Source organism: Pogona vitticeps, chromosome 1, assembly GCF_051106095.1.
Source record: "Pogona vitticeps strain Pit_001003342236 chromosome 1, PviZW2.1, whole genome shotgun sequence".
In the NCBI taxonomy this organism is placed as follows: domain Eukaryota; kingdom Metazoa; phylum Chordata; class Lepidosauria; order Squamata; family Agamidae; genus Pogona; species Pogona vitticeps.
In genome coordinates, this window is record NC_135783.1 from 204,263,908 (window position 1) to 204,288,575 (window position 24,668).

The following is a 24,668-nucleotide window of genomic DNA, read 5'->3' on the forward strand; positions in this document are numbered from 1 at the left end:
AGGTATAAATGAATGAGTGAATGAATGAAAAAGACTTAACGAGCAGTAGTAGAACAACCCTCACCTTTAGCTGCGACTTACTACACAAAGCAAAAGGATTTTAGCAGTAAGTCCTAGTTTAAAAATACTTTGGAAAACATCACAGGTGCCAAAATGATAGCAATTAACCAGAAAAAACACATCTTTTCTCATTTTATTTCTCAAATAACACTTTTATTTACAGTCATATGTTATCTATAGATACATTGTGAATAAGCAAATAATTTACGATGTGAGCACTGATGGCACTATATACAAATACAAAACATTACAGAACATAAATATATCTTTAAAATATAAAATCTTATCATAAGATGAAAACTATACACTTTACATTATCTCTTCCTTCATGAAATCTTCATACACAGGTAACTGTAGCATCTTGATTAAAAAGCATACAGGCATAATTTTTTTATATTAAACATTTTTATTTACCTATTAAATATTATTTAGACCAATGTCATCCCATAACTTCCCAGAGTCCTTGCAGTGTGAACCCATCTTTCAGTTTCTCTATTGCAAGTCCTAACTCTTCCGAAAAAACAGGTTCACGGTCTTGTTGCTTTTTCAGGAAATGGAAAAAGAGAGAAAATGTAAGCAAACAAAGGTTAACATGGTCAACTAGAAACCAATATCATATTAAACTATTTCAAAATAAACACACTCTTACCTTGTTTCCATCAGCAAAATAAGCCTGTAATACAAAAACAGAAATAACAGCCTAAGCATTTTCATAAATGATTATAAAAGACAGGTAGATTCAAACAGAGGTAGGATCTCAGTTTAAAAAGACAGTCATCTGTTCTGTTTTCAGCAGAAACTTACCACAAAAGCATCCGTCTGTTCATCTGCTTCTATTTCAACATCATCCTGTACTTGTTCCACTGTCAGGTCTTCTAGCTGCTTAGGCTGAAAATTAACCAATGAAAGAAAAGTACCTTAACAGCTGCTGATATCAGTTTAAATAGAAGACCCAATCCAGGGCTTTTAGCTCCCTATTTCTCCCTTTTAACCAATCCTTACCAAAGAAGAGCATTCATGCTGGCAAGATTTAATGTACTACCCTTGGCTATTTTATTTGACAAATACTGCAGAGTCCCTTATAATCTGAGACGATGCCCCTGCAGCCAATATGCCATTGAAACAGTTTCCCATGTTCTTTTGGATTGCCCCTTTTATAATAGCCTCCGAGCAAGATTTTTAGATCCACTGCTCTCCGGCTATCGAGGTCGCTCTGATAATGCCAAGGTCCGCTTTTTAGTCCAGGGGACAACTAATCACGTCATCACCTACGTTGCTTTTTTTTTTTTTCCAAACTGCGATTCAAATCAGAGAGGCTATCTCCCAGGTATAGCCCACGGTTGCTCCTCCTTTCCTAATTTTAAATTGGTCATGGTTTTATTATTCCTCACACTTTGTCCACTTGTCTAAAGCACTCTGTACTTTTAATGCCAATAAAAGTTTGTATGTATGTAGTAGTAGAAGACCGAATTTAATTTTCAGAAGCACGCTTTTGAACAAGACTACCTTTTCTTCCATTTCATAATCCACTCCAAATATAGGATTCACTGAAAACACTTTGTGCAAAGAATTTATTTCTTTCGCCGTTTCCTCTAATTTCTCAACTGGGTCAATCTTAAATCCAAGCACATAACCTCCAGTCTGCAAGAGAGCAATACACTAAAATTAAACATGTCCAATACTGTGAGGGAATTATGGCTTATGGAGTTAGCAACATCTACAAAGGGCCCAAAAGGTTAGCATCAAATTGATAAAATCTGTAAAATGCTCTTGCTGAGCAGCCTAGGCATTGGGGGAAGTGTAACAATGGTGCGCTATCCTGAGATAAGCAAGCTGGAGGGAATGTCCTGACCTTGGTATTGGTGGGGGAATGGCATTCTGTTGATGAGTGGCAGTTGCACCCGGAATGTGGTTAATTGGTCTTGGCTGGTATAATCTGAGGCCAATTAAAAGCTGCCTACTGATTGGTGGATCTTTACAACAGTGAACTGCAGGCTGATGGGATCTAAGGAGGATGGTTAGTTAGCTTATTTTCACCCTCCTTCTTGGGTCATCACCAGGACTCAGCAAGCTTCCTAGCTACTTGCTAGGAAGAAGTCTGCACATGCCTGTAAGTATAGCTTAGAAAGTCAGCTTTTCTTTATTTTCTGTGGGGACCGCTTCATCAGGCCTTGACTCTGTAAGATCTGCTTATGCTGCCAAATGATTTTTTTTTTTTTGTAATCACTCCTCAGCTAATGGACCTTTTTGTCTTATGCTTTGACATTTTTCCTTTTTTAATAAAACATAAATTTTTATTCATGCTGTGGTTTATTCAGACAGCTGTGAGGAGGGACTGAAGGTACCTTTTTCCAATGGTTGAAGGTGCTCGGAGATCTTGAAGTATTTTGGGCTACTTTAAGTTCTGTGCAGGGTTGGTTTGTCCTTAAGAGCAACAGCCAACCTTCATGTGTGTGTTTTTCTTTCCTTGAGCATCTGGGAGTGAGAGACCTAAGAGTGTGCTAAGGAAGGCATGGGCCTCAGGAACCATTAGTATGCAGATTCCTGGACATAACCCAGCCAAGCCGTAAAATTAAAAAAGGCAGCATGTCTTCAATGGTCAGAGGATCCCATCTGAGTAATCCGTGGGTAAACTAAGGTTTCCCCCCATAAACATTAACCAAACAGGGTAATTAGCATAACATTTATTTTAGCCGACCAGTATACCTTCTTCACAGACATAAAATGTTGCACCACTTCACCAACATGTCACAGATAGTGACAGTAGGAAGATAAACCAGTAGGAATTTAAAATTGCGCTTCTCTATGCAATCCGTACAGATATTGTGGAGCAAATCCCATTGGTTCCTGTGGCGTCCACCCAGAACATGAATATTCACATGCTATCTGCATACACCAATGGGAGTGCTGGAGGGGTGGAGTCATGAGATGTAACAGACTCAGCAGCAGAAGGAGTTGAGATAGGGAGCTTGAGAGAGTTGAAGAGTTTGGTGTGGTATTGGGAGTTCAGGCCGGAGAGTGGTGGTTGAGAGTGGATAAAGGAGGATGGTTGTTTGATAGTTAACAACATTGTTTGTCCTGTCAACAGCTGTAACAATAAACAATTTCTTTTTGGTTCTTTTGAAAATGACACATTGCCTGGACCTCTATTACTAATATTAAACAACGTTGATGTAATCAACTGGTGGCAGCGGAAAGACACATAACATGAGCTCTTAGTTTGGTGAAACAAGCAAGGGCCACGTGGAATCGTGACAGTTCCATTCAATGTAAGTAGGCAATTGCACAATCGAGGATACCTACACTGCTGGACAGTGGTTGTGCTCCTCAGCATCCTTTGGTCTGAGACACAGTTATGTACCTCCTCGTACAATGGATAGCAAGCAGTGAGGGATAAACTGCTGCACGACTGACCTTGCACATACTTTGACTGCTCAAGCATTTTTCAGAAATGCTGAAAAATGCTGTAGTCCTATATACCGTGTGCATGTTACATATTTTTGTGAATTACAATTTTTAAGACAGCTAGACAGCTAATGGAATAATCCCAAGCCCAAAGCTTGGTATTATGTACTCCTTCTTTTGCTATTTTAATTTATATGTTCTATTTAATTATGTAAACCACCCAAAGTAGTATCTCACTAAGTCGGGCAGTCTAAAAGCTCCATAAATAAATACTAGTTTCAAGTTCATGACATCTTAGTAAAAGTCATTATCAATGACACACAAATTTCCAAAGTAGTTTATTCACAAACAGTTCTACTCGAAGAACTGCTAAGGGGCAAATCATTTCATGACTGTAGCTTAAGCTTTCACAGCAACATCAGCCTCAAAAATAGCAAGTGACCAAGCTAACACGCTGGTGTCTCATTCACAGATTTTATTAATCACCTGGTGCTCATTTATCATGATCATTATTCTGTACACTCATAACCCAGCTGTCCTATCTGCAAACAGCATTCAATGGTGACATTCTAATTAACAGAGCTATGATCACAAAATGCAGGTGCTTGACTGAAGACAGTTAAGAAAAATGGATAGGGGCTTCAATGGCTTTCAATTCAATGAAAACTGAATGAAGTAAAGAATGCTGCAAGAGTTTCTTACCGCTTGAGAGCTTTCAATGACAAGGGCCAAGCCAAATTTTGAGTCTCTAATCTTCACAGAGCGCTGGTTGAAAAGTGAAAATAGAATTATTTCTTTTTAATGTTTTTTCTTGAAACACAATTTTTTAACGTCACTAACGAAACTTGTCAAAATGACTGGAACTAGTCCTTACGTACCCTGGTGTAAATGCAACAGGATTGATTGTAGGACTACTGCTTAAGGAGTCAGCAGTTGTGTTCCTCACTGAGAGCCACTTGTAGGAGTTGTCATGGAACAAGGAATACAAATGTTGACTTCTTAATCAGCAGCCATCCAGTGCTGCAGTTTACACTGCTGCACTTAGGCTGGCGTACATAAGTAACAGGATTCTGGCCACTGCATTATTTTATTTCCAGAAATTTATAATGAAGGAACTATTGCTTTTTTTAGTGGAAATGACTACCAGAAGCATCCAAAAGAATGTGGACAAGTTACATTTCACGAGCTTTGTTCAGAATTCACTGTCCATATGCCCATGATCAAAACCAACTATAATACCTTTGCTTAGTATAGTGGCAGAATAAGTGATAACCAGAGAAACCAAGAAAACTGGCCATACATTTAAGCCACTGGTATGACACGGTGATTAAGAATGCGATTTAGAGCCAAGGCCCCGAGATTCTTACCATTCAGATGCTACTTGGGGAATGGCCTTAGGTAAGTTGTTGCCACTTAATATCAAATCTCCAGTTGCAATATAGAGAAGAAACTACCCTCCTGCCTTACACACCTGTTACACTCATGCGCCTGTATGAAGATCTGAGGGCCTAATTGTACAGCCTTTAAAAATAAACAAATACAGAGCACAGAGTAGACTGCGCGTGATCACAAGTGCTACAACATCCCAGGAAGCCTAGCTTGTCCAACACAAGAATTAGCATTAGGGAAAAATAGCTTCCTATGCTGAAATCATGACTGGGAAGGAAAGGCTGAAATGAATACTTATTCTATGCTTCCAATGACCCTCCCCTCTCCCCAAAAGTCTAGCACTGAATTGTTTTTAAAATGATGCTCATATTGTCAATATCTTAAACAGCTAGCCCCTTTGAGGTAGGCCAGGCTGAGAATACATGCCTGGCCCAAGGTCATCGCATGAAAGCCACAGTCAGGTAGGGATTTCAACCCAAGTGTCTTGAGGCTCTAGTGATTACACCACCTTCCATAGCTTGTCTGTTAATACTACCAAGTTCACAAAATTATATACAAATGTTTTTACAGTTTTTTTTGGAAACTGTAAGTATGCTACTTACAATTTGTAGATATGGCATGCTGACGTTAAAGCTGTCGTTCATATTAGCATGCCAAACTACTCTAACATTTGTAACAAAAAAGGTACCGAGGTTTCCCTACAAAAGAAAGAAATTACAATTAATCGTGGTTCAGTATTAGTACATGGTGGCCCTAATTCATTCAATAAACAAAAGACCACATTTTATCTAGAAAAGGGAATATTCAAATAGCTATTAAAATAAGAAACTGAGAAAACCCTGTTGCTACATAAAGTGGGCTGAAGCTGTGTAGTGTATAGGAAACTCTCCAGGGCTCTCAAAATAATGCGGTATTCAAACATAATGGCATGCAAGTTAAATTTAGACCATCTCAGGCGTACAAACCAAAGAGAAAGCAGCAGTATATTTTTTTTATTTTCCTGCTCTGCAAAATTGCTTTTGTGTGTGTGTTTGCTTTAAGAAATAATATATTAATAAGTACTTCATTCTGTTTGATGTGAAAAATGGACAAAGGCTGGATCCTGAGAACCATAACAAAAGTAAATACTTAAAGAGGCTTTTCCCTCCCTCCCCACCCCACCCCCCACCCCAGCACCATGGCTCACTGAGTTGGAAGTACCTGGGATCAGCAATTTGAATCCCCACTGTGCCTTGTAGAAGAGCCAGCCTATGTAGCCTCAGGCAAGCTGCACAGTCTCAGATCCACCTGATGAAAGGACTTCTGCATAACTTACACGAGTACTTAGGAAACCCTGGAAAGGGTCATAAACAAGAACTGACTTGACAGCACATCATTATTACTTCCATTATACAAAGCCCACCAAATGTTGGCTGGATTTCGTTCCTTGAATACTGGACCATTTATAACAGCCTAGGATATTCATAGGTATTTCCTTAAAACATGTGCTGTTCCAAGTGAGACAGCCTTCTGAAGCTGGTGCGCCATGATCTTATTTGCATCTAGAATAGACAGGAGGTTTTCTAGGTTTTTTAAAAGCACCAGTTACAACTGGAACAATTGTATTTTTTCTTTTGCCATGATTGCACAGTCTCAATTTATAAGTCCATGTATTGGGCAAGCTTTTCAAATTCCTTCTCTTTGAGTCCAGCATCCCCAGCTATCACCACATTCACTTCCCACACCTGTTTCCTTTCAACAATTATCACATCAGGTATGTTGTGAGCCAGATGTTAATCAGTGTAAATCCAGACACCCCATAATAATTTGACTACTCCGTTTTCAACATCCCCCCCAGTTTTTTTTTTAAATCTATTAAAGACCACCTAAAACTGCTCATCAGGATTAAAGCTCCCTCTAGAATGGGTTGGCATGAAAGACAGAAGGCTGCTTAATATTAGGCTGTGGATCTGGTGCAAGTACAGCTTTTTTTGCATAAAACACCTCTGCCTACTTCTGCTTCACTCTCCCCTCCACCTGAATCTCATCCAATTCCATTCCTCTCCATGCCGCCTTGGAGGAGTGCCCCAGCCCCGCAGTGTAGCTTTTAGGGGAGCAGGGAGGTCCACCTTCACACACTTCTTACTGCTCACAGTTCTCAGGATCCAACCCTATGAAAGCAAACCAATACGACACAACTGCACTTGAACCTCCAAACCCTGCTTTTCTGCTGCTTACATGAATATGGGGATGAAAAGTTAAATGTTAAGTAATATGGTATTTAAGAATTAGCTGGATGAAAATGGAAAAATTACAGCTCCAAATGTCTGCCACTCTTACAATACAATCTGATTAATTGTGTAAGAGTTTTAAAATGCCTTCCGATACCTCGTCAGAGTGCCTTTACTTGATAATTTAATGGCACAACATGACACTATTAATGCAACTGTCTAAAAATAAACTTTGTGTAAAAACAGACTCCTCGATGAGTGTACAACTTATGAGCAGAACCTGAGCAATCAAAGTTCACAAGCTTAATGTGGCCCAGCAACAGGGCCATAATATTTCCACCTGACACTGCAAGTCATGCTTAGTGAAATAAAATTAGTGCACCACACACATCCACTCAAAGATGATAACACTTGACTGCTCTTTCTTCTTCAGAATAACACCCCCTGCCATTTTTTAGATTTCAAAAGAAAATGTAACAATTTAAGAAACATCTGTTGTACTGAGGAAAATCTCTCCTCTGTTCACAGATCTCACACACAGATACCATATCTGTGTTTACAATGTAAATTTGTACATAATAATACGTACTGGCCACAATCCTGTTAGGCAATTATGCAAAAGGTGTAACTTTTAATGGTGAAGAAATTTCCATAGGCATTATCTGTGGCACAGTGAGTTGCACAAATCAGTATGCAAGAGATAAAGGCTAGAGATCTTCTTAACTTGTGGCAATTTGCTAATAGTTACACTTTTTGTATAATTGCACAACAGGATTTCATCCACTGTCTCATAATTATATTGCTCTAATGGCCCTCCCACTATAGTTTTTTAAAAAGGATTTATGGTCTACAGCAAGTTATTTTAATCTTTCTTCTAACACTTCTAATGATCCCAGTGCAGAAACTGCTCCACATGGCCTTTTTAAAGACACATCTTTTGCTCCAACTATGCCTTCATACTGCATGTTTGTGAACAATATTGTTGTGTTCACTTATCTCACAGGCATTCACTGTTTTAAATGACCAGCATCTTTCTGCAGAGGTTCACCTGCACAGCAGAAATTATGCCAGTGGGAGTGGCAGATTGCCACGAAAAGTTCCTTTTCCCCATTTTGGGATACATGCAACGTGCAGAAGAAATGAAGTTACAAGCACCTCAAAAAAAGAAGTCTTTAATTAGTGGCAATCTGCCACTCTTGGCTATTGAGTATCCACTCGTAGACCTCATCAAGAGGATGCCAACCACCTTTTTTAACTGCTGACGCTAGTTTCATGTTTCAAATAATAAATAAAATAAAATACTGAGCTAAAGATATTTTACTGAACAAAATAATCAGCTTTTTAGATTACTGTAATATTTCTTTACCATGTCTGGTAAAAAAAAAGAGCAATTATAGTCTCAATATCATTTTATATAAGGATGTCCTTATGCTGCATTCTACCTGATCACTTGATAAATTCCAGACGCCATTTATTTTGTCATATACTTGTTCCTTTGGTAGCAGTCTCAGTTGCTTGTTCTGAATTAATGCACATCTCAATTTAAGCTCCCGGTACATTTTTGATGTTTCATAAGCTCTAGGAATAATCATACATACAGTGTTAATATTTTTCATTTTTATAACATTTTATTTGAAAATATTTAAGAAAAGTTCCATGTTTCCCTTTGAATAATACGAATAATGAAAACTAAGTTATTCTGAGAAAATGAAAAGTAACTAGCAGACTTGGGGAGTGCATATGAAAATTCTCAGAATAAATGTTGAAAAAGCATTGATCAAAATGGGTCACTACGAATGGCTTAATAGGCAGTGAACATGGCAAGAATTCTTTTTGCTAAACATTGGAAAGACCTAGAGGATCCATCTCGAGGAGTTAATATCAAAAATCCTGGATACGGCGGAAATGGATAAAACATCAGAATGGCTAGACTCAACAAGAAAGATAAAGTATGAAGATTGTTGGCATAAATTCTATGATTGGCTTAGAAACAGAATGTAAATTAATATTTGATATCTGAAAGCCTAAGATTAATTTAGAAATAGAATATGTATTATAAATTAGTTACACCGGAAACTTATGTATCTTTCAAATGTAATAGATAAGAATGAATACTGTAAAATGTTCATGTTGATTTATAACCCTTGTTCAATCCCGTCCCCTATTCCTACACCTAACTTATAAAAACTATTAAATAACAATAATAATAATAAAAGGCAGCGAACCCTGATGGTCAGCTGAAGAAAAAATGGGAAAGTGGGTGGGTGATCGGTGTGGGTTTAATGGAATGACCTGCTAGCAAATGGTATGACTGGCTGAAATTCCTACTGGGATATTTATTCCTAAGAGGAATCCCACTGCAGCACATTCTTCTATGAAATATACTGCAATATTCTGTTACACATCTGATTTCTTTCTGCTAACAGCAAATTCAGTCGCTTAACTGTTTGGAAGCAAAAACCTCAGTCGCCTGAAATAACAACACTGCTTCCTATCAGCAAAATCCTGCTGCTTCTCTAATAAATCACAGTACAGTGGTGCCTCGCATAACGTTTTTAATTGGTTCCCAAAAAAAAAACCTTATGCGAAAAAAACTTTATGCGAAACACCATTTCCCATAGAGATGCATTGGAAACAGGTTAATCCGTTCCAATAGGCACGGATTGCCGTCCTTAAGCGAAAAAACCCATAGGAAACATCGTTAAACGATACAATGTATCCTCCATTGGAATGTATTGTAGCTGACTCAATAGGTTTCAATGGCTTTGCGAAGTCAATTTTTGCAAAATTAAGTGTGTCATAAAAGGGTCAAAAATGGGTTTAAATGCTTGGATTAGCTTCTGCACCCTCTAAAACGGATGCAAAAGTTAATTTGGCTTTGATCTGACTTTTCGTTAATTAATGGTGAATTTTTTTCCCCCAACTTTTGACAGCTGTCAAAATCTGACAGCTCCATTAATTCCTATGGGGGAAGAAAAAATTCACAAAAAATTAATGAAGACTCAGCAACTGTTCTAAATTCTTGGGTTCGTTAGAGGACCCCCTAAGTTGTGTGCAAACCTGATTTGGCTTTGATCTGAACTTTCGTTAATTTTTTGTAAATTGTTTTCTCCCCCATAGGAAAGCATGGAGCTGTCAGATTTTGACAGGTCCATTGGTTCCTATGGGCCAAAAAACAAAAATTCACAAAAAATTAACGAAACGTCAGATCAAAGCCAAATCAGGTTTGCACATGACTTAAGGGGTCCTCTAACGAATCCAAGCATTTAGAACCGTTTTGGACCCTTCTAAGACACTTTTTAAATTGAAAACAAAAAAAACGTTAAGCGAAGCAGGGGACCTAAAACCAAAAACGTTAAGCGAAGCATGGTCCCAAAAACGCTATGCGAAAATCGCCCATAGGGAAAAACGTTATACGAAGCACAATCTGCCTCTGAAAAAATAAACGTTAAGCGAAAAAAACGTTAAACGAAGCAAACGTTAAGCGAGGCACCACTGTATGTCCATTGGATCAATGAGGACTTGGTGAATCAATTTCTCCATATATTCTACGCATTCACTTACTTCAGCATAATAAGTCACAGTTAGAGTAAGCCCATTTAGATTAATGGAATTTATGGAAGAGCTGACTCACCACTGATTCAATGGGCCTATTCTAGAATGATTTACTACGCTAAGCAATAGGATTTTGGCCGATGTACTCTAGGGCAGTGGCCCCCAACCCTGGACTTCCAGATGTTCTTGGATTACAGTTCCCAGAAGCCTTCACCACCACTTCTGCTGGCCACGATTTCTGAGAGTTGAAGTCCAAGAACATCTGGAGGTCCACGTGTGTCTGTAAATTAAAAAAACAAAACTAACAACAGCAAAAATTTAAAAAGACTTGTGAGCTTCCAGGATAGTTGAGGAAAACTGGATGGAGGATGGGGGTAAGAAGGCATGATCATGAGATGCTGGGCTGACTTGTGTATCTGCATATATCTGCATGCCAAGACCAAATTATATAAATTTTTAAGATGATCTTAAAGTTTTTATTCTGAAATTGTAAATCCATATGTGACTAAATTAACTTCCTTAATCTCACTTCCCATTTTTATGACATTAGCTTTCTTATTAGCTCAAGTACCTGTGTACAGCAATAACTGAGGCGAAAAGTCTGGGGCTTCCAGGAACCACGTTTGTAAATATGAATTCAAAACGAGTATTGTTAAATTTGGTTAATATGTAAAGTGCTTCCGTCTGACCTCTTAATTTCTGTAACAGAAAAATTAATTACATACATCTTTATGTTACAATTTAAAATAAATTATTCGTATTAGTAATGCAACCCCAATATTGCAATTGTAATATTAATAGTCTAATTTCCAGATCCCCTGAATAAATAGTTATAAATTCTCAGCATCATCATTATTATTATTATATCCCCCAAACCAGACTTATACATACCGGCTAAAATCCTGTTGCTTAGCGTAATACATTGCTACAGAGTAGGCCCACTGAATCAGTGGGGACAGTGAGTCACCTCCTCCATAACTTCCATTGATTCAAATGGTCTTACTCTGGTTGCTCCTTACTATACTAAAGTAAGTCGCAACTAGAGCTGGCCCATTTGAATCAATGAAAATTACAGAGGAGTTCATCCAATAAATCCCCATGGGTTCAATGGGCCTAATCTAGCAATTTACTTTGCTAAGCAACAGGATTTCAGCCAGTGTGTGTAACAATGTTACCATTTCGATGAGGTATACTAATCACGGCTGTTTAAATTCCTAATCAAACTTATCTGAAATAGGTAAAAATTAAACAGAAGCAGAAGAAAAACTAAATAAAAAGGCCTTTTATGTCCAAAAAATGGTCAAGCTATGGAATATAATTCCATAACATCCTTACTAAAAGAACGTGCCAATGAACTCAGTGGCTTTTACTGCTAAGTAAGTCACCTGGGGACAAATCTCTAAGGGAAAAAAGAGTTCCACATTTTGCGGGCAGCTGCCGAGGAAGTTACTAATTCTAAGCCAAACCCATTTCTTAAACTTACCGAGTTAGCAGTTCTTGTTGTTGTATTCACAAAACAATTGTAGCCAACAGCTTAATAAACAGTGAAAAAAAAAACAATATTGTTAAAGCCTTTGAGAATACAATACTGTTAAAGGTTTAATTTGAAACCTGTCAAAACTCAACACTGTAACAATAATATATTAATGTACTGAATCAGAATCGGTTTGATGAAATGATATTAAAAAATCAGAAACTATGTGAAGTGATATTATGAATGTGAAACACAGTTTCTTTAAGAACGAACAAGCAACAGTAACAAAGTAAGCAAGTTCCAAGATTTTTTATTTTTAAGAATTCCAGATAGACATAAAGTTAACTGTGTTCTTGTAACATCTGGATTTTGGAGAGTATTTATTAATGCATTATTTTGTATTGCTTGGGCAAATACATGTAAGATTGTATGAGCTATTTTGAAGCTGTGCTGTAGTAAAACCAGCATATTCTGTTGGCGTTCCTTATCATGCACAGATCTTGACATGTATAATTCTCCTTCTTTCCATATGCTCATGTACACAACATCCCCTACACTCACCTGCTCTTCTTCACATCCTGCTAACAGAGTTGGCAGCTGCCTCAGGCTTTAGCTACTTTGCCATTGGCATGAAACAAACTATCCAAAAACAGAATGTGCGTAAGAATGATGTGGCATAGAACAAGCCAGAGACAACACATGTACTAATACTAACAATAGAATTGTACCAGTGTTGGTATTTCTCTCCAGTAATCTCCTTCATCCACGTTCTACTTGTAGTGCAATGTTAGACAATACAGTGGTGCCTCGTTTAACGATTACCTCGTTAAACGACAAATCCGCTTTACAATTTTTTTTTGCGATCACTATTGCGATCGCAAAATGATCTTACTATGGGGAAAATTTGCTTCACGACGATCAGTTCCCTGCTTCGGGAACCGATTCTTTGCATTACTATGATTTCCAAACAGCTGATCAGCAGGTCGCAAAATGGCCGCCCACTGTGCAAAATGGCTCCCTGCTGTTTTTAGGGTGGATTCCTCGCTATATAGGCACCGGAAAATGGCCGCCCTATGGAGGATCTTCACTGCACAATGAGGTATTTAGCCCACTGGAATGCAAGAGCCTCGTGGCGCAGTGGTTAAACTGCTGTACTGCAGCCAAAACTGTGCTCACAACCTGGGGTTCAATCCCAGGTAGCAGCTCAAGGTTGACTCAGCCTTCTATCCTTTCGAGGTTGGTAAAATGAGTACCTAGCTCACTTGGGGGGAGCAATGTGTAGCCTGCATAATTAACTTGTAAACCGCCCAGAGAGTGCTTGAAGCTCTATGGGGCGGTATATAAGCAGCACGCTTTTGCTTTGCATTGAACGGTTTTCAATGCGTTCCAATGGTTTTTTTATTTTAACCTGACAACGATTTTGTTTAACAGCGATTTGAATGGAACGGATTATCGTCGTCAAGCGAGGCACCACTGTAGTGGTTAATTTTTAAAGCTTCCTGTATCCATTGCACAACAATTTTACACTTATACAAGCACAGTCTTCCTCTCCAATCCTGAAGTGATCTACTTTGAAAGAATACCAGCAGCTGCAATGAATGGAACTTCATTTTACACTAGTTTGCTTACTATTGGGATGTAAATCTCTTTCTGCAGGAGTAATCAGGGGTTATGTGCTAGTAAGAGAAGAAGAGCTTCCGGTCGGCCAAGCAGATTTTAAATAAATGTATAACTGTACTGTGTAACCAAAGAAAGAAACAAAATATGTGCCAACAAAGAAGGAATACTTACAAAGGTTGACCCTAGGTAGCACTACTGAGTGCCAAATAATTCTTAAGTTTGTTACCAACAGTCTGCCTGAAAATTAAGGGAAAAAACGCCCAACTTAAACCAGGTAATTTATACCAGAATAATTATAACCCAGCATTCCATTCTATGGCCATTGAACATGCTCTGTTCTCACTGGACTGTTCGGGGAGCCCACCCATATTCAGGGTTTCTTCCCCTTGTTTTTCATACTTCCCCAAGACTTGCATTTTCCCAAAAGTGCTGATACCATCCTCCTGTGCATGGACAGTGCCACATGTCTACATATAAAGCCATAACTGGAAAATGTATTCAATGTATTGGATTCCAAGGACAATAACCATACAGCAATGCAGCACAAGAAAAAAAAACATAAATGAACTGTAGTCTACTAGAAACACGTATGCAAAAACAGATTAAGTAGGAAACCACTCCTAGCAAAACAAAGTCTTTAAGGACCTTCATGTTGTCCACATATGACCAAAGAGCACTGGTGGCTCCTGCTAACTCTGGAGGCTCCCTCAGATAGGCAGATGATAGTATATGCTATGATTTAAAAAAAAAAACTGCATTTATACAAATATTTTTAAAAACTGGCCTGAGAAGAAACCTCAAAAATACAGAAGGGATAGGCAACAGGTGTCATTTCTGTAGCCCTCTCCCACACCTCCTCTTTAAAATTTTGAAAAACAAAATTACTCAAGCCCTATAGCAACCTTTAGGGGAAGCATTGGTGGGAAACCTTTATTGGCCAGCATTACCTCCCCTGACACCCATCCATGGGTCATATGATATGAGGAACTGGGTCACACCACTGACATCACAGATAGCACCACCTCTAAAGACATCACTCCATCTCTAGCTAAAGTACTGAAGAAATATACAGTGGTGCCCCGCTTAGCGATCGCTCCGTTGAGCAATGAAATCGCCTTGTGATGGACTTTTGGCCATCGCTGGAGCAATCGCTTAGCGATGTCCTCTGTGGCTAAAATTTGCTTTGCGATGATCGCGGGGGAGCGATCATGGCAAAGCAAACTTTTTTAAACAGCTGATCGGCGGTTCCAAAATGGCTGCTGCAAAAAAAATGGCTGCTGCTGTTTTACCTCACTGTAGAGGCACCCAAAATGGCCGCCGCTATGGAGGAAATTCGCTTTAAGGTATGTTTTTAGCCCATAGGAACGTATTAAACACGTTTTAAATCGTTTAGCTATGAGATTACTTAGCGATGTTTTTTCCGGAATGGATTAACATCGCTAAGTGAGGCACCACTGTATTAATCTGTGCCTTGGCTAGAGAATCAGCTTCATTCACCCCCTATCTTTTCCAGCTGGAAAGATATAGGGTGAGTCACGTAGTACATCCCTACTGGTATCTCCATCTTAAGATTTTATTCTACTGCAGGAATGGTACCATAAGTAATTAGACACTGCCTGATGTAAAAAAAAAGCTTGTGATTTTAAAAAAACTGCCTGCACTTCGGTGTCAACGGGTTGCCTTGCATTTTGCATAAGCTAATATCTGAAAATTTTCTTTTTTAAAAAATTTTCTGTCAGGTTAAATTTCAATTACACTGCTCCAATTTAATCTATAGCTGCATAACAAGCTCTGTTTTTAACTTTCATAAAAAATAAATGTGGTGGGCAAGACAGACAAAAGGTATGACCTAATTTACAGACATATCTAGAAATTCATACTTCCAGAGTTACCTTTCTCTCCATTGTTTCCTTTGGTATCTTCAATAGGATCCAAACAATCAATTAGAATTTCTCCTGGTCTCATTTTCATTTGCCTACAAGAACAGTATATTTTAAGATATTTTCTCAACAGTTGGTGAGCTTTCATTTATGTAGGCTGGTAACATTCCAATTGAACCTTCTGAAGCAATTACCGTAAGCTCTGCTATGCATACAAAAATCCTAGGATCTCTAATTATTTGGAAGCACCTATCCTCTACCTGGCCAACAAAAGGGTTTGTTTATAGCATGTTTGCCCTACTTCAGTCGAAACAAGCTCCTGGAAGATCTGACAAAGAATAATAAGACCATTCACATCCTCAAACTTACCAGAGGCATGATTGAAAGGGACTGGAAGGGAAGAGGGTGGGTGGAAAGCAAACTCGGGATGGCACTAGTTCTGCAATGTAAGGGTCCTTACTGGCATTATTTCTGCCTGGAAAGGGGACAGGAAGCTCCCAGCAGCTGTTCTTTCTCTGGCCATGTAGGGACCAGGTTTGTCTCTGCCTTGTTTAGGACATTCTTCTGGGATGTCACCCTACCCCCACCCCATGGCCACTGGTCATCTTAATCAACAGAAGAGCACAATATCTACTAGTCTACATCGCTGGGTTATAATGTTTCTGAATGAAACGCCTGCTAAAATGGTAAAGGTGCTGCACAATTGCAGTTTGAGTATGTTAACGACTTTAAATTCCAACCCCCCCCCATCACACCCAAAAGGCACAAATTAATGTAATAAGGCAGTTTGAGCATGCCAGGAAAGCTGAGAAGTACGGGCCCTTGGCAGACTTCTTTCCCAGTTGGAATGGTCAAGACGGAGACATCAGAAAATGCACTCCTTTACCTCAGGATAAAATGGCCACCTCAGCAGAGGTTCCAATGGTGATGCGAGCCGAGAAATTACTGAAGGGCAACCTCTGGGCACCAGTTTGGGCAGAAGACCTTTCACAGACAATGGCACTTTAGCTAGCTTCGTTAGTACTGACAGAAAACAACAGCAGTTAAGTATGGGATTTTCAGAGTTGTTGAACCATAGTCCCCAGATGTCTGTAGGAATCCCGCCCCCCACCAGACTTCTGAGGGCTTTAATTGAGTAGTCAAAGTCCAGATGGATGTTATGAAGTTTTTACAGATGCCCTGGAAGCCTTTTTCATCTTGTGGAAAAGATGGGGGAAGTGGGTGGGTGAGGCTAGGTTCTGTGGAAACCGAATGGGATCATGAGTCTGGTAGATTCTTTTAGAGGCACCCTATGCAGAACCTAACGAGCAGAGACTACCAGACTTTGGTATATTGATTCCCAGGGATATTTCACAAATGATCATATTAAATGTCAATACATTGATTTTGGAAATATCCCTGCCTTTCTCTTGGATGCAGATCCTCTTATATTCTTAGCAGATAGTTCCATAAAATTAATACAGTGGTGCCTCGCATAACGAGTGCACCATTTAACGACGAATTCGCATAGCGATCTATTTTTTTAGATCGCTAATGCGATAGCATTGCGATGTTCTGAATAGGTAAAACATCGCATTGCGATGATCGGTAAGCGTTTCGCTTACTGATCTTCACATTGCGATTTTTTAAACAGCTGATCAACAGTTCCAAAATGGCTGCCGGGTGCCCAAAATGGCCACCGCAAGTGTTTTCGCGCCCTGCCCTCGCTTACCGAGGGCGCAAAAATGGCGGCACTATGGAGGAACATCGCTGAACGTTGAGTTTTGGAGCCATAGGAACGCATTAAACCAAGTTTAATGCGTTCCTATGGCTTTTTCCGTTCCGTTTAGCAATGTTTCTGCATAGTGACGATTAATCCGGAACGGATTAACATCGCTATGCAGGGCACCACTGTACTCTGTTTTGGAAATATACGCAGGGTTCCACACTACTTCAAATTCTTCGAAGAAAAGGCAACTCACATATGGTGAATGTGGATGGAGTTTTCCTGATCTTAGCTTATATACTCAGACCTGCTTACAGACCAGTAGAAACTATTGGAATGGTGGTTCTCAGTTGAACTATCCATTTTGGTGTTGTTTAGAACAATGCTACTTATCTGGCCTCTTTTTCAAAATGGCTAGCTCTAGGGTCTATGCATGCCAAAACAAATACAGTGGTGCCTCGCAAAATAAATTTAAATTCGTTCCACGGTTAATGTTGTCTTGGGAAAAATTCATCTTGCGAAACACATTTTCCCATAGGAATGCACCGAAATCTAATTAATGCATTCCTATGGGCAAAAAAAGTCAGAACAAAGTCAAATTTGGTTTACAAAGGGTTTATTATTTATTTATTTATTTATTTATTTATTTAATTTATATGCCGCCCACACTACCCAAAGGTCTCTGGGCGGCTTACAGCATTTAAAATACAATAAAGTTATGTAGCAATTTTAAGTGCTCTTTAAAGCCATACATCTTGTGCAGATGATTTTTTAAAAATTCAATTAAAAACTTTAACTTTTTTAACATCATAGAAAAAATTTAAAAATCAGCAAACATGAGGCAGGAACAAAAAATGGAAAACATTCATCTTGCGAAGCTCGGCCATAGGAGCATTTGTCTTGCGCGTCATCAGCCCCATTGCCAAAACCATTTTGTCTTGCGAGTTTTTTGGCCTGCGAGGCATTTGTCTTGTGAGGCACCACTGTAATTTCAGCAATAAGAGAGGCATGGTGCATACTGCCATTATTGTTTCAATCTGCCCGTTTTCACATGCTAAATTCACACCATGGCTTACAGAAGGTCTGGCAAACAAAGCAACTTTTACCTTAGATCAACTAAATAGACATGAAGATGAATTGTTACCATCTTCCATTTTGAAGGCTCGATATGACCTGCCACTTTCAGCTGAATGACAATAATTACAACTGCAGCATCTGCTGTTCTCTATATCTGGTCCAGTAGTACTGAGTCTTTAAAGTCACCTATACTTTTGGAAATGCTTATGGAATTTACAAATATTTGCTGTCAGCTAAATATGACACACAAGCTCCTAGGGATGAATAGAATGGGGGAAATGGACCATTCTATACTAGAAGTTGACCAATCCCAGTCAAACAGACTGAATTGACCCAAACAACTTAACGGGTTTAGCTTCCAAGTAAAAACTTGAACAAAACAATAATATATACTATATTGCCTAATCAACCAAAGGTTATATTATTCTGCAAATAAAAATGTTTAGAATATACTGAACACATCAACGCCTTTTTAGGAAAACTTCAGCAATTAATCCAAGTGTTGGCATTGTGATTCTCCCACTGCAAGTCTCAGACATGCTATGGTCCTCTCCTCTTACAGGCTCATTTTGAAGTTCTCACCTGTAATGATTTTGCATCTCTGATTTTTGTAGATACTTGTGTACTCCTAAATTACTTGCCTGCTTCTGGAGAATAACCGCTGGAGATTGCAAACGGACTCTCCATGCTCTTAATGTTGCTAAAAGCTTTATAGTACAACACTAGAAAGACCAATACTCACGCCCAATAATTCAATGGATAGGGAACCTTTCAACTTTATCAACACATGAATATATGGCTTATAGATCACAGCTACGTATGGATATACTCTTAGAGATCTAGAAACCTTTTATAGAAGCTTATTTAATTATTTTTCTTTTGCTTCTTTCTCTTTCTTCCCTTCTTTTTTCCCCTTAGGTACATAATATTATGTATTGAACTTCACTATATCACATTCTCAGCAGTTATGTTTGTTTTCTTCTGTTTTTAAAATAATCATATTTTAAAATGAGCTGTTCCTAAAATGGAAATTTAGCTCAGATGAAGCAGTTTTGTGACTTTATAATAAAGGACTGAGAAAACGTGCTGCAGTAGTCCACATTGTATCACATCCTAAAGTAATGGTGACTGAAATACTAACTTGAGTTAGAAGTAGAATTCAAATGACAGGACAAACAATATAAAACCACAGAATAGAAGACTGACTTCTATTTATTCTATTATTCTTTCTAGACCAGTGGTTCCCAACCCTGGGTCCCCAGATGTTTTTGGACTACAGCTCCCAAAAATCCTGATCAGCATAGCCAGTAGCAAAGGGTTCTATGGATTTTAGTCCAAGAACATCTGGGGAGCAAAGGTGGGAACCATTATTCCAGAGAAATTAGGGTGGGAGTTGTGACAAACCCAGACCTACTGGGATATGCCACAGTTTCACTAAGCTGCCACCAACCATTCCCTATAAGGAGTCACACAGACCAGGAATGGATTTTAACAAATAAAAGAACAAGGTTTATTTACATAACACACAGGGAAAATAAAATGATCAAGTGAATAAGATACAGTAACGTGGCTTAGTCTCAATCATACATACACCAGTTTGGTTCACACAGAACACTTTTAACTTGAAGCACAGACCCTGAACCTATCAGTTCTGGCTACCCATACAGACACCTGAACCTATCAGGTTGGTACTGACTGACACACAGTAGTACCCTGTCTGACACACAGACTCCCACACCAGCTTCTTCTCTCAGCTTCTCCTAACTTCTCCACACAAGCTCCACATATATATACAGTACAGCCCCTCCTCCTGATGTCCCGCCTTCCACTCCCTATAGGATGGAACTTTCCCTCCAAACCCATGACAGACAGGTAACATCAGTGCTGTATGTAACAGGAGTTTGGAGAGACAGCAAGACACTGCCCTCTACCGACCAGCCATCTCAACTACAAGATTAGTTCTCTTTGAAAGAGAACAAAACAAAAATCTGAGTTACAATATTATCATCACTGTTATTAACTGCTCAGTTACGTTCTCAACATTATTACAACCAGTGGTCAATTCACTGTGTCAAAGGTCAGGTGAAATCATCTGCTCCCCCTGTGTAAGCAAAAACGAATTATTTGCTTGCATTTATTTATGTCAAAACTCTGTTCTTATCTTTAAAACAGATTTTTCTGCAAAACCATTTAAGGCAAAGAAACTTTATCCATTATTTATTGTAGATTTTTCAGCCTGTTTGGCCGTGTTCTGGAGGTTTGAAAACCCTCCAGAACACAGCCAAACAGCTTGAAAAACCTACAACAACCACTGGATGCCGGCTGTGAAAGCCTTTGAGAATACAAACTTTATCCAGCTCAGAGCATTGCTTTCATTCATTACATTTCCTCTTTCCTCCTTCCCTTCTTCCAAGGAGTTTACTGACTCCTCCATGGCCCTCCAATCACAGCAGCTCTTTTAAAATAACTCAGGCCAGGGCCGTCTGGCCCAAGATACCTCTTGAATGGGTATTGAAAAAAAAAAAGCTACCGTATTTTCTGTATATAAGACACCCCCATGTATAAGACACACCCCCTTTTCTAAACCAAAATTAAGAAATCTAAGTAGGGCTTAGCAAGTGGAGGGGAAAGCAGGGATCAAAGCCCTGCAGGATCACTTTGATCCCTGCTTTCCCCTCAACCTATTTCTGTTCTTTCCTCAGCTTTCTTCCATGTATAAGGCAACCCTCAATTTTTAGTCTAAATACTTTAGACAAAAGTATAGTCTTATATATGGAAAAATACGATAGTTCACATAGGGGACTGTGATACTTGTCGGCAGGTCTCTCCCAGAAATCACCCATCTGTCCCACCCGCTCTTCTCCATTCATGTTGTTAAAAGCTACGCCAGGGGAGGCCAAAAGGAGAATACGAGGAACGGTGGCTTTTTGACTGTGGCCCCTAATCTCTGGAACAAAATGCTGACAGGCACATGCCAAGCTCCCTCCCTCCTTACATCTAAGGACAATTCAGCTGACTGGGTAAGCGGAAAGGTTTGGTTACTTGGCTGTGGAGCCAAAGGATGGGAATTTGATTCCCCACTTTGCCTCCTGTGGGTAGAGCTAACCCCATGTGGTCTTGGGCAAGCTGTGCAGTCCCAGGGTGCCCCCCAAGAGGAAGGGAATGGTAAAACCACTTCTGAGTCTTCTCTACCTGAAAACTCCCGGAAAGGGTTGCCATTAGAGATGGGGACAAATAAAAAAATGGCAATTCATTTTGATCTGTTATTCGTCAAGGTTAACAGATCAACAAATACAAATATACGAATATTCTTCGACAAATTGATCAGTCAATTCATCTGCACTTTAAATGACTATAACACTGGCCTCCAACCACCTAGGGACACCAAATTTGCAGAGAAGCTTCCTCAGACGCTTTTCTACAACTCCTGCAAGTTTGATGAACATTGGATCACAGACCCCCATGTTATATAGTCACAAAGAGGACCCCCCCAGGAAAGCTCCCCTAGGTACTTAAGAGACTCCAGAATTGCAACGGAACTTCCTATTTCTTTCCCCAACACACCTGCCAACTTTGGTGAAAACTGGATATCAGACATCCAAATTATTCACCCACAAATTGGGTCCCCCCAGGAGTTTACCAGACAGCACGAAAGCCCATTCTACCTACCGGCTGCCGATCAACTGATCAGAAGCCAATAGGCAGCCCCCAGCCCCAGCCAGCCAACCCCCATACACCCTTCATTTTTCTACCTTAGCCCCCCCCCTCCACCAACACCCACTTACTTTAATAACTGCTGCCAAGTATCCACCAGGCCTTTGCAGCCATGACATGTAAAAAGGGAGACTGGCTGCCCTTTGCAAAGACGGTGGCTGTGGCTCCATTTAGGGTAGGGAAGCTGCAGCTGCCATCTTTGCAAGGGGCAGCCAGCCTCTGGCTGGCACCCCACCCCCTTCCTTTCCCATCTTTAAGGTAGGGAAATAAAGGGGGTGGGGGGGTAGGCTGTGGTATTGGGTGACTGTGTGGGGTGGTGGTTGCCTTTCTGCCACCGACCAGTTGATCGGCGGCTGGTAGGCAGAATTGTTTTTTTTTTTTAATACGAAGGACAAATAAAAACATTTAGATATTCATCCCTTCGTATTCTTGGGGGTCTCTGGAACCCACAAATATGGATCAATGAATATTTAACAAATCGGCTACATTCGTCAGAAAAAGCGATCTGTTTTTATATTCGTCACCATCTCTAGTTGCCATAAATCAGAACTGACTTGCTAGCACATGATTATTATTATTGAAGATGGAATTATTTAAAGCTGCTTGTAATAACTGAGTCCTCGGGATGCTGTCAATAGCAGATGCCACTGTTCTAGGTTTTATAGGGTTATAATTATTATCTGTTGTTTTTGAAACTATACAGTATTTGTTATTGTGGAGTATTGTAACTTTTGTTCTTGTGTAAACTACCCAGTGTGCCCAGCTTGCACTAATGAATGAACAGACCCACAGAGCTAAACCACACACCACCACCACAAGCCCTGATCTGTGGCTGTCTTATCTATATGTCTTTGTTCTCTGCAGACGCAAAGAAAAGCGAGCGAAGCGCCGTCCTCTGCAAAGGTGGGAGAGAAAGCAAACGCCCGCAAAGTCCCGATTTAGGACGCGCTTCAATCCCGCCGCGGCCACTTAGATGCCTTCCCTCGCCTTGGGGACTCGGGAGGAAAGGCCCGGCCGGGCGACGCCACTACTTCCAGCGACCTCAAGGGGGCGCAAGCAAGCCGAAGGAAAGCGGGAGGCCCCTCTCGGCTGCGAATCCGTTTCTTCGACTCCGGAAGCGTCACTGAAACGAAGGGCCGGAGGGGGCAGGAGAGGGCCTCGTGACGTGTACGTGTTTGTTTGTTGGGGGGGGAGAGACAGAGAACGCGCAGGACTCGCTGCCGCCCGGACACTCACTGCGAAGAGATGTCGAAGCGGACCTCCCGGTCTTCCCATAACGAGTCGGCCGCCGCCGCTGCAGCCGCCGCCATGGCGACCGTCGTCAACCTCCCCGGCAGCGTCCTCGCCCTCTTCCTTGACAACTCACGGACGGACAGCGGCGAGGGACAAACTCCCTCAGCCTCCGTATGACGTCCCTGCGCGCATGCGCTGGGCTAACACACCCTCCCCTCCCCGCACGAGGGCGTTCGAAGGGATGTTTTGCGCGCGGGAGGCGTTTGCTCTCTTGCCTCCTCCTTTGGCTCTGGCCGGGGGGGGGGGGGGCGGGGAGGGAAGGCTGGCTTCGCGCCGGGGAGCCGAGCGGGGGCCCCTTTGCGGTGGGGGGTGGGTGGGGGGGCGGGGGCCTGGGAAGCCCTGTTGCAAAATCATTTTAGCCACTCAGATTTTTAGCACTGCAGTACTTGCGGTTTCCAGTTTTGTGGTTTCCAATTCGGAGAGTGGCGTTGGTTGTTTTTTTAATTATTATTTTTGTCCTTACTGTTCTTAGCGTTAATAGTGCCTTTTAATTACATAACATGCCTCTTCGTACTACATTCGCCTTCGCTTTAAGTCTGGTCTTTTAATGAGGCGAACCACCCTTGCCTACTCGTTTGCTTTCAGCTTGAAACGTTGCCTTTCACGGTTGTAAGCCGCCTTTGGGCCCTTGTCAGGGAGAAAGGCGGAGTCAACATGTTTTAAAGAAGTCGAGAAACAGTGACGCTCTAGCCTCGGGTGTCTCTCTGTGTGAGTTTTTTTTTTTTAAAGAAATTTGGACGGTCGTTTTGAAAGCAGTAACAAGGCTGCTGCACCCTGGCCTTAAATCCGAGGGCTGGACCAAGGAAAGGTTGGCATGGGCTTGTTAGGTACCCTAAATCAGAGTGTGGTTTTTTTGTTCTTTTTTTCCAATAAGGATCTCAGATGTTTCTCTCTCACTATGATGATTCATTACTTTCTGAGCTTTTCAGAGCTGGGCGTATCTTTGGTCAAGGGGCTTCTTCTGCCTGTGAAATTGTGACCTCCCAAAAAGTCATCAACAGCCGGGCTCAGCTCTCGCCAACGCAAAGCCATGCCCCCCCCCCCCGGGAGTCGGTTATGTACCTTACTGGTTGTTAAGGTAGATAATAAAATGGAAACAGGAAATAATTCTGTTAGTTTAAATAGAAAAAGGTGAAAGTGCCTTAAAATACAAAGCCCCACATGCCAGTATCTGTATTGTTGATTACTGATCAGTTTTCTAAGATTTTTGCAATACAGTTGCATCAGTGCTTGTTTAGAAGCCCCAGTGTGAAGATTTAATTTCACGTTAAAATAGCAGGGGTGGG

General features: G+C 40.5%; 1 protein-coding gene across 1 annotated transcript; it reads right to left on the reverse strand.

Moving 5' to 3' along the window:
- Nucleotides 1-191: 191 nt before the first annotated feature.
- BBS5 (Bardet-Biedl syndrome 5) lies at nt 192-23,538 on the reverse strand. The gene is made up of 12 exons (XM_020789472.3): nt 23,326-23,538; nt 15,606-15,688; nt 13,885-13,950; nt 12,103-12,152; nt 11,191-11,318; nt 8,507-8,642; nt 5,457-5,552; nt 4,168-4,230; nt 1,567-1,701; nt 865-948; nt 710-733; nt 192-601 (listed from the first exon to the last, which is right to left on the reverse strand). Exons 1-12 carry the CDS (start codon nt 23,397-23,399, stop codon nt 500-502), a joined length of 1,041 nt encoding a protein of 346 aa, XP_020645131.2. The 5' UTR covers nt 23,400-23,538; the 3' UTR covers nt 192-499.
- Between the last annotated feature and the right edge of the window lie 1,130 nt (nt 23,539-24,668).

What these genes read in the sequence shown, in the direction of transcription:
- BBS5 (XM_020789472.3), bottom strand. Translation starts at nt 23,399, where the DNA reads ATGGCGGCGGCTGCAGCGGCGGCGGCCGACTCGTTATGGGAAGACCGG. An exon ending in AGGAAACAATGGAGAGAAAG is followed by an intron (nt 13,951 to 15,605) that starts GTAACTCTGGAA and finishes CTTAATTTTCAG; the next exon opens with GCAGACTGTTGGTAACAAAC. An exon ending in AACAGACGGATGCTTTTGTG is followed by an intron (nt 734 to 864) that starts GTAAGTTTCTGC and finishes TTTGTATTACAG; the next exon opens with GCTTATTTTGCTGATGGAAA.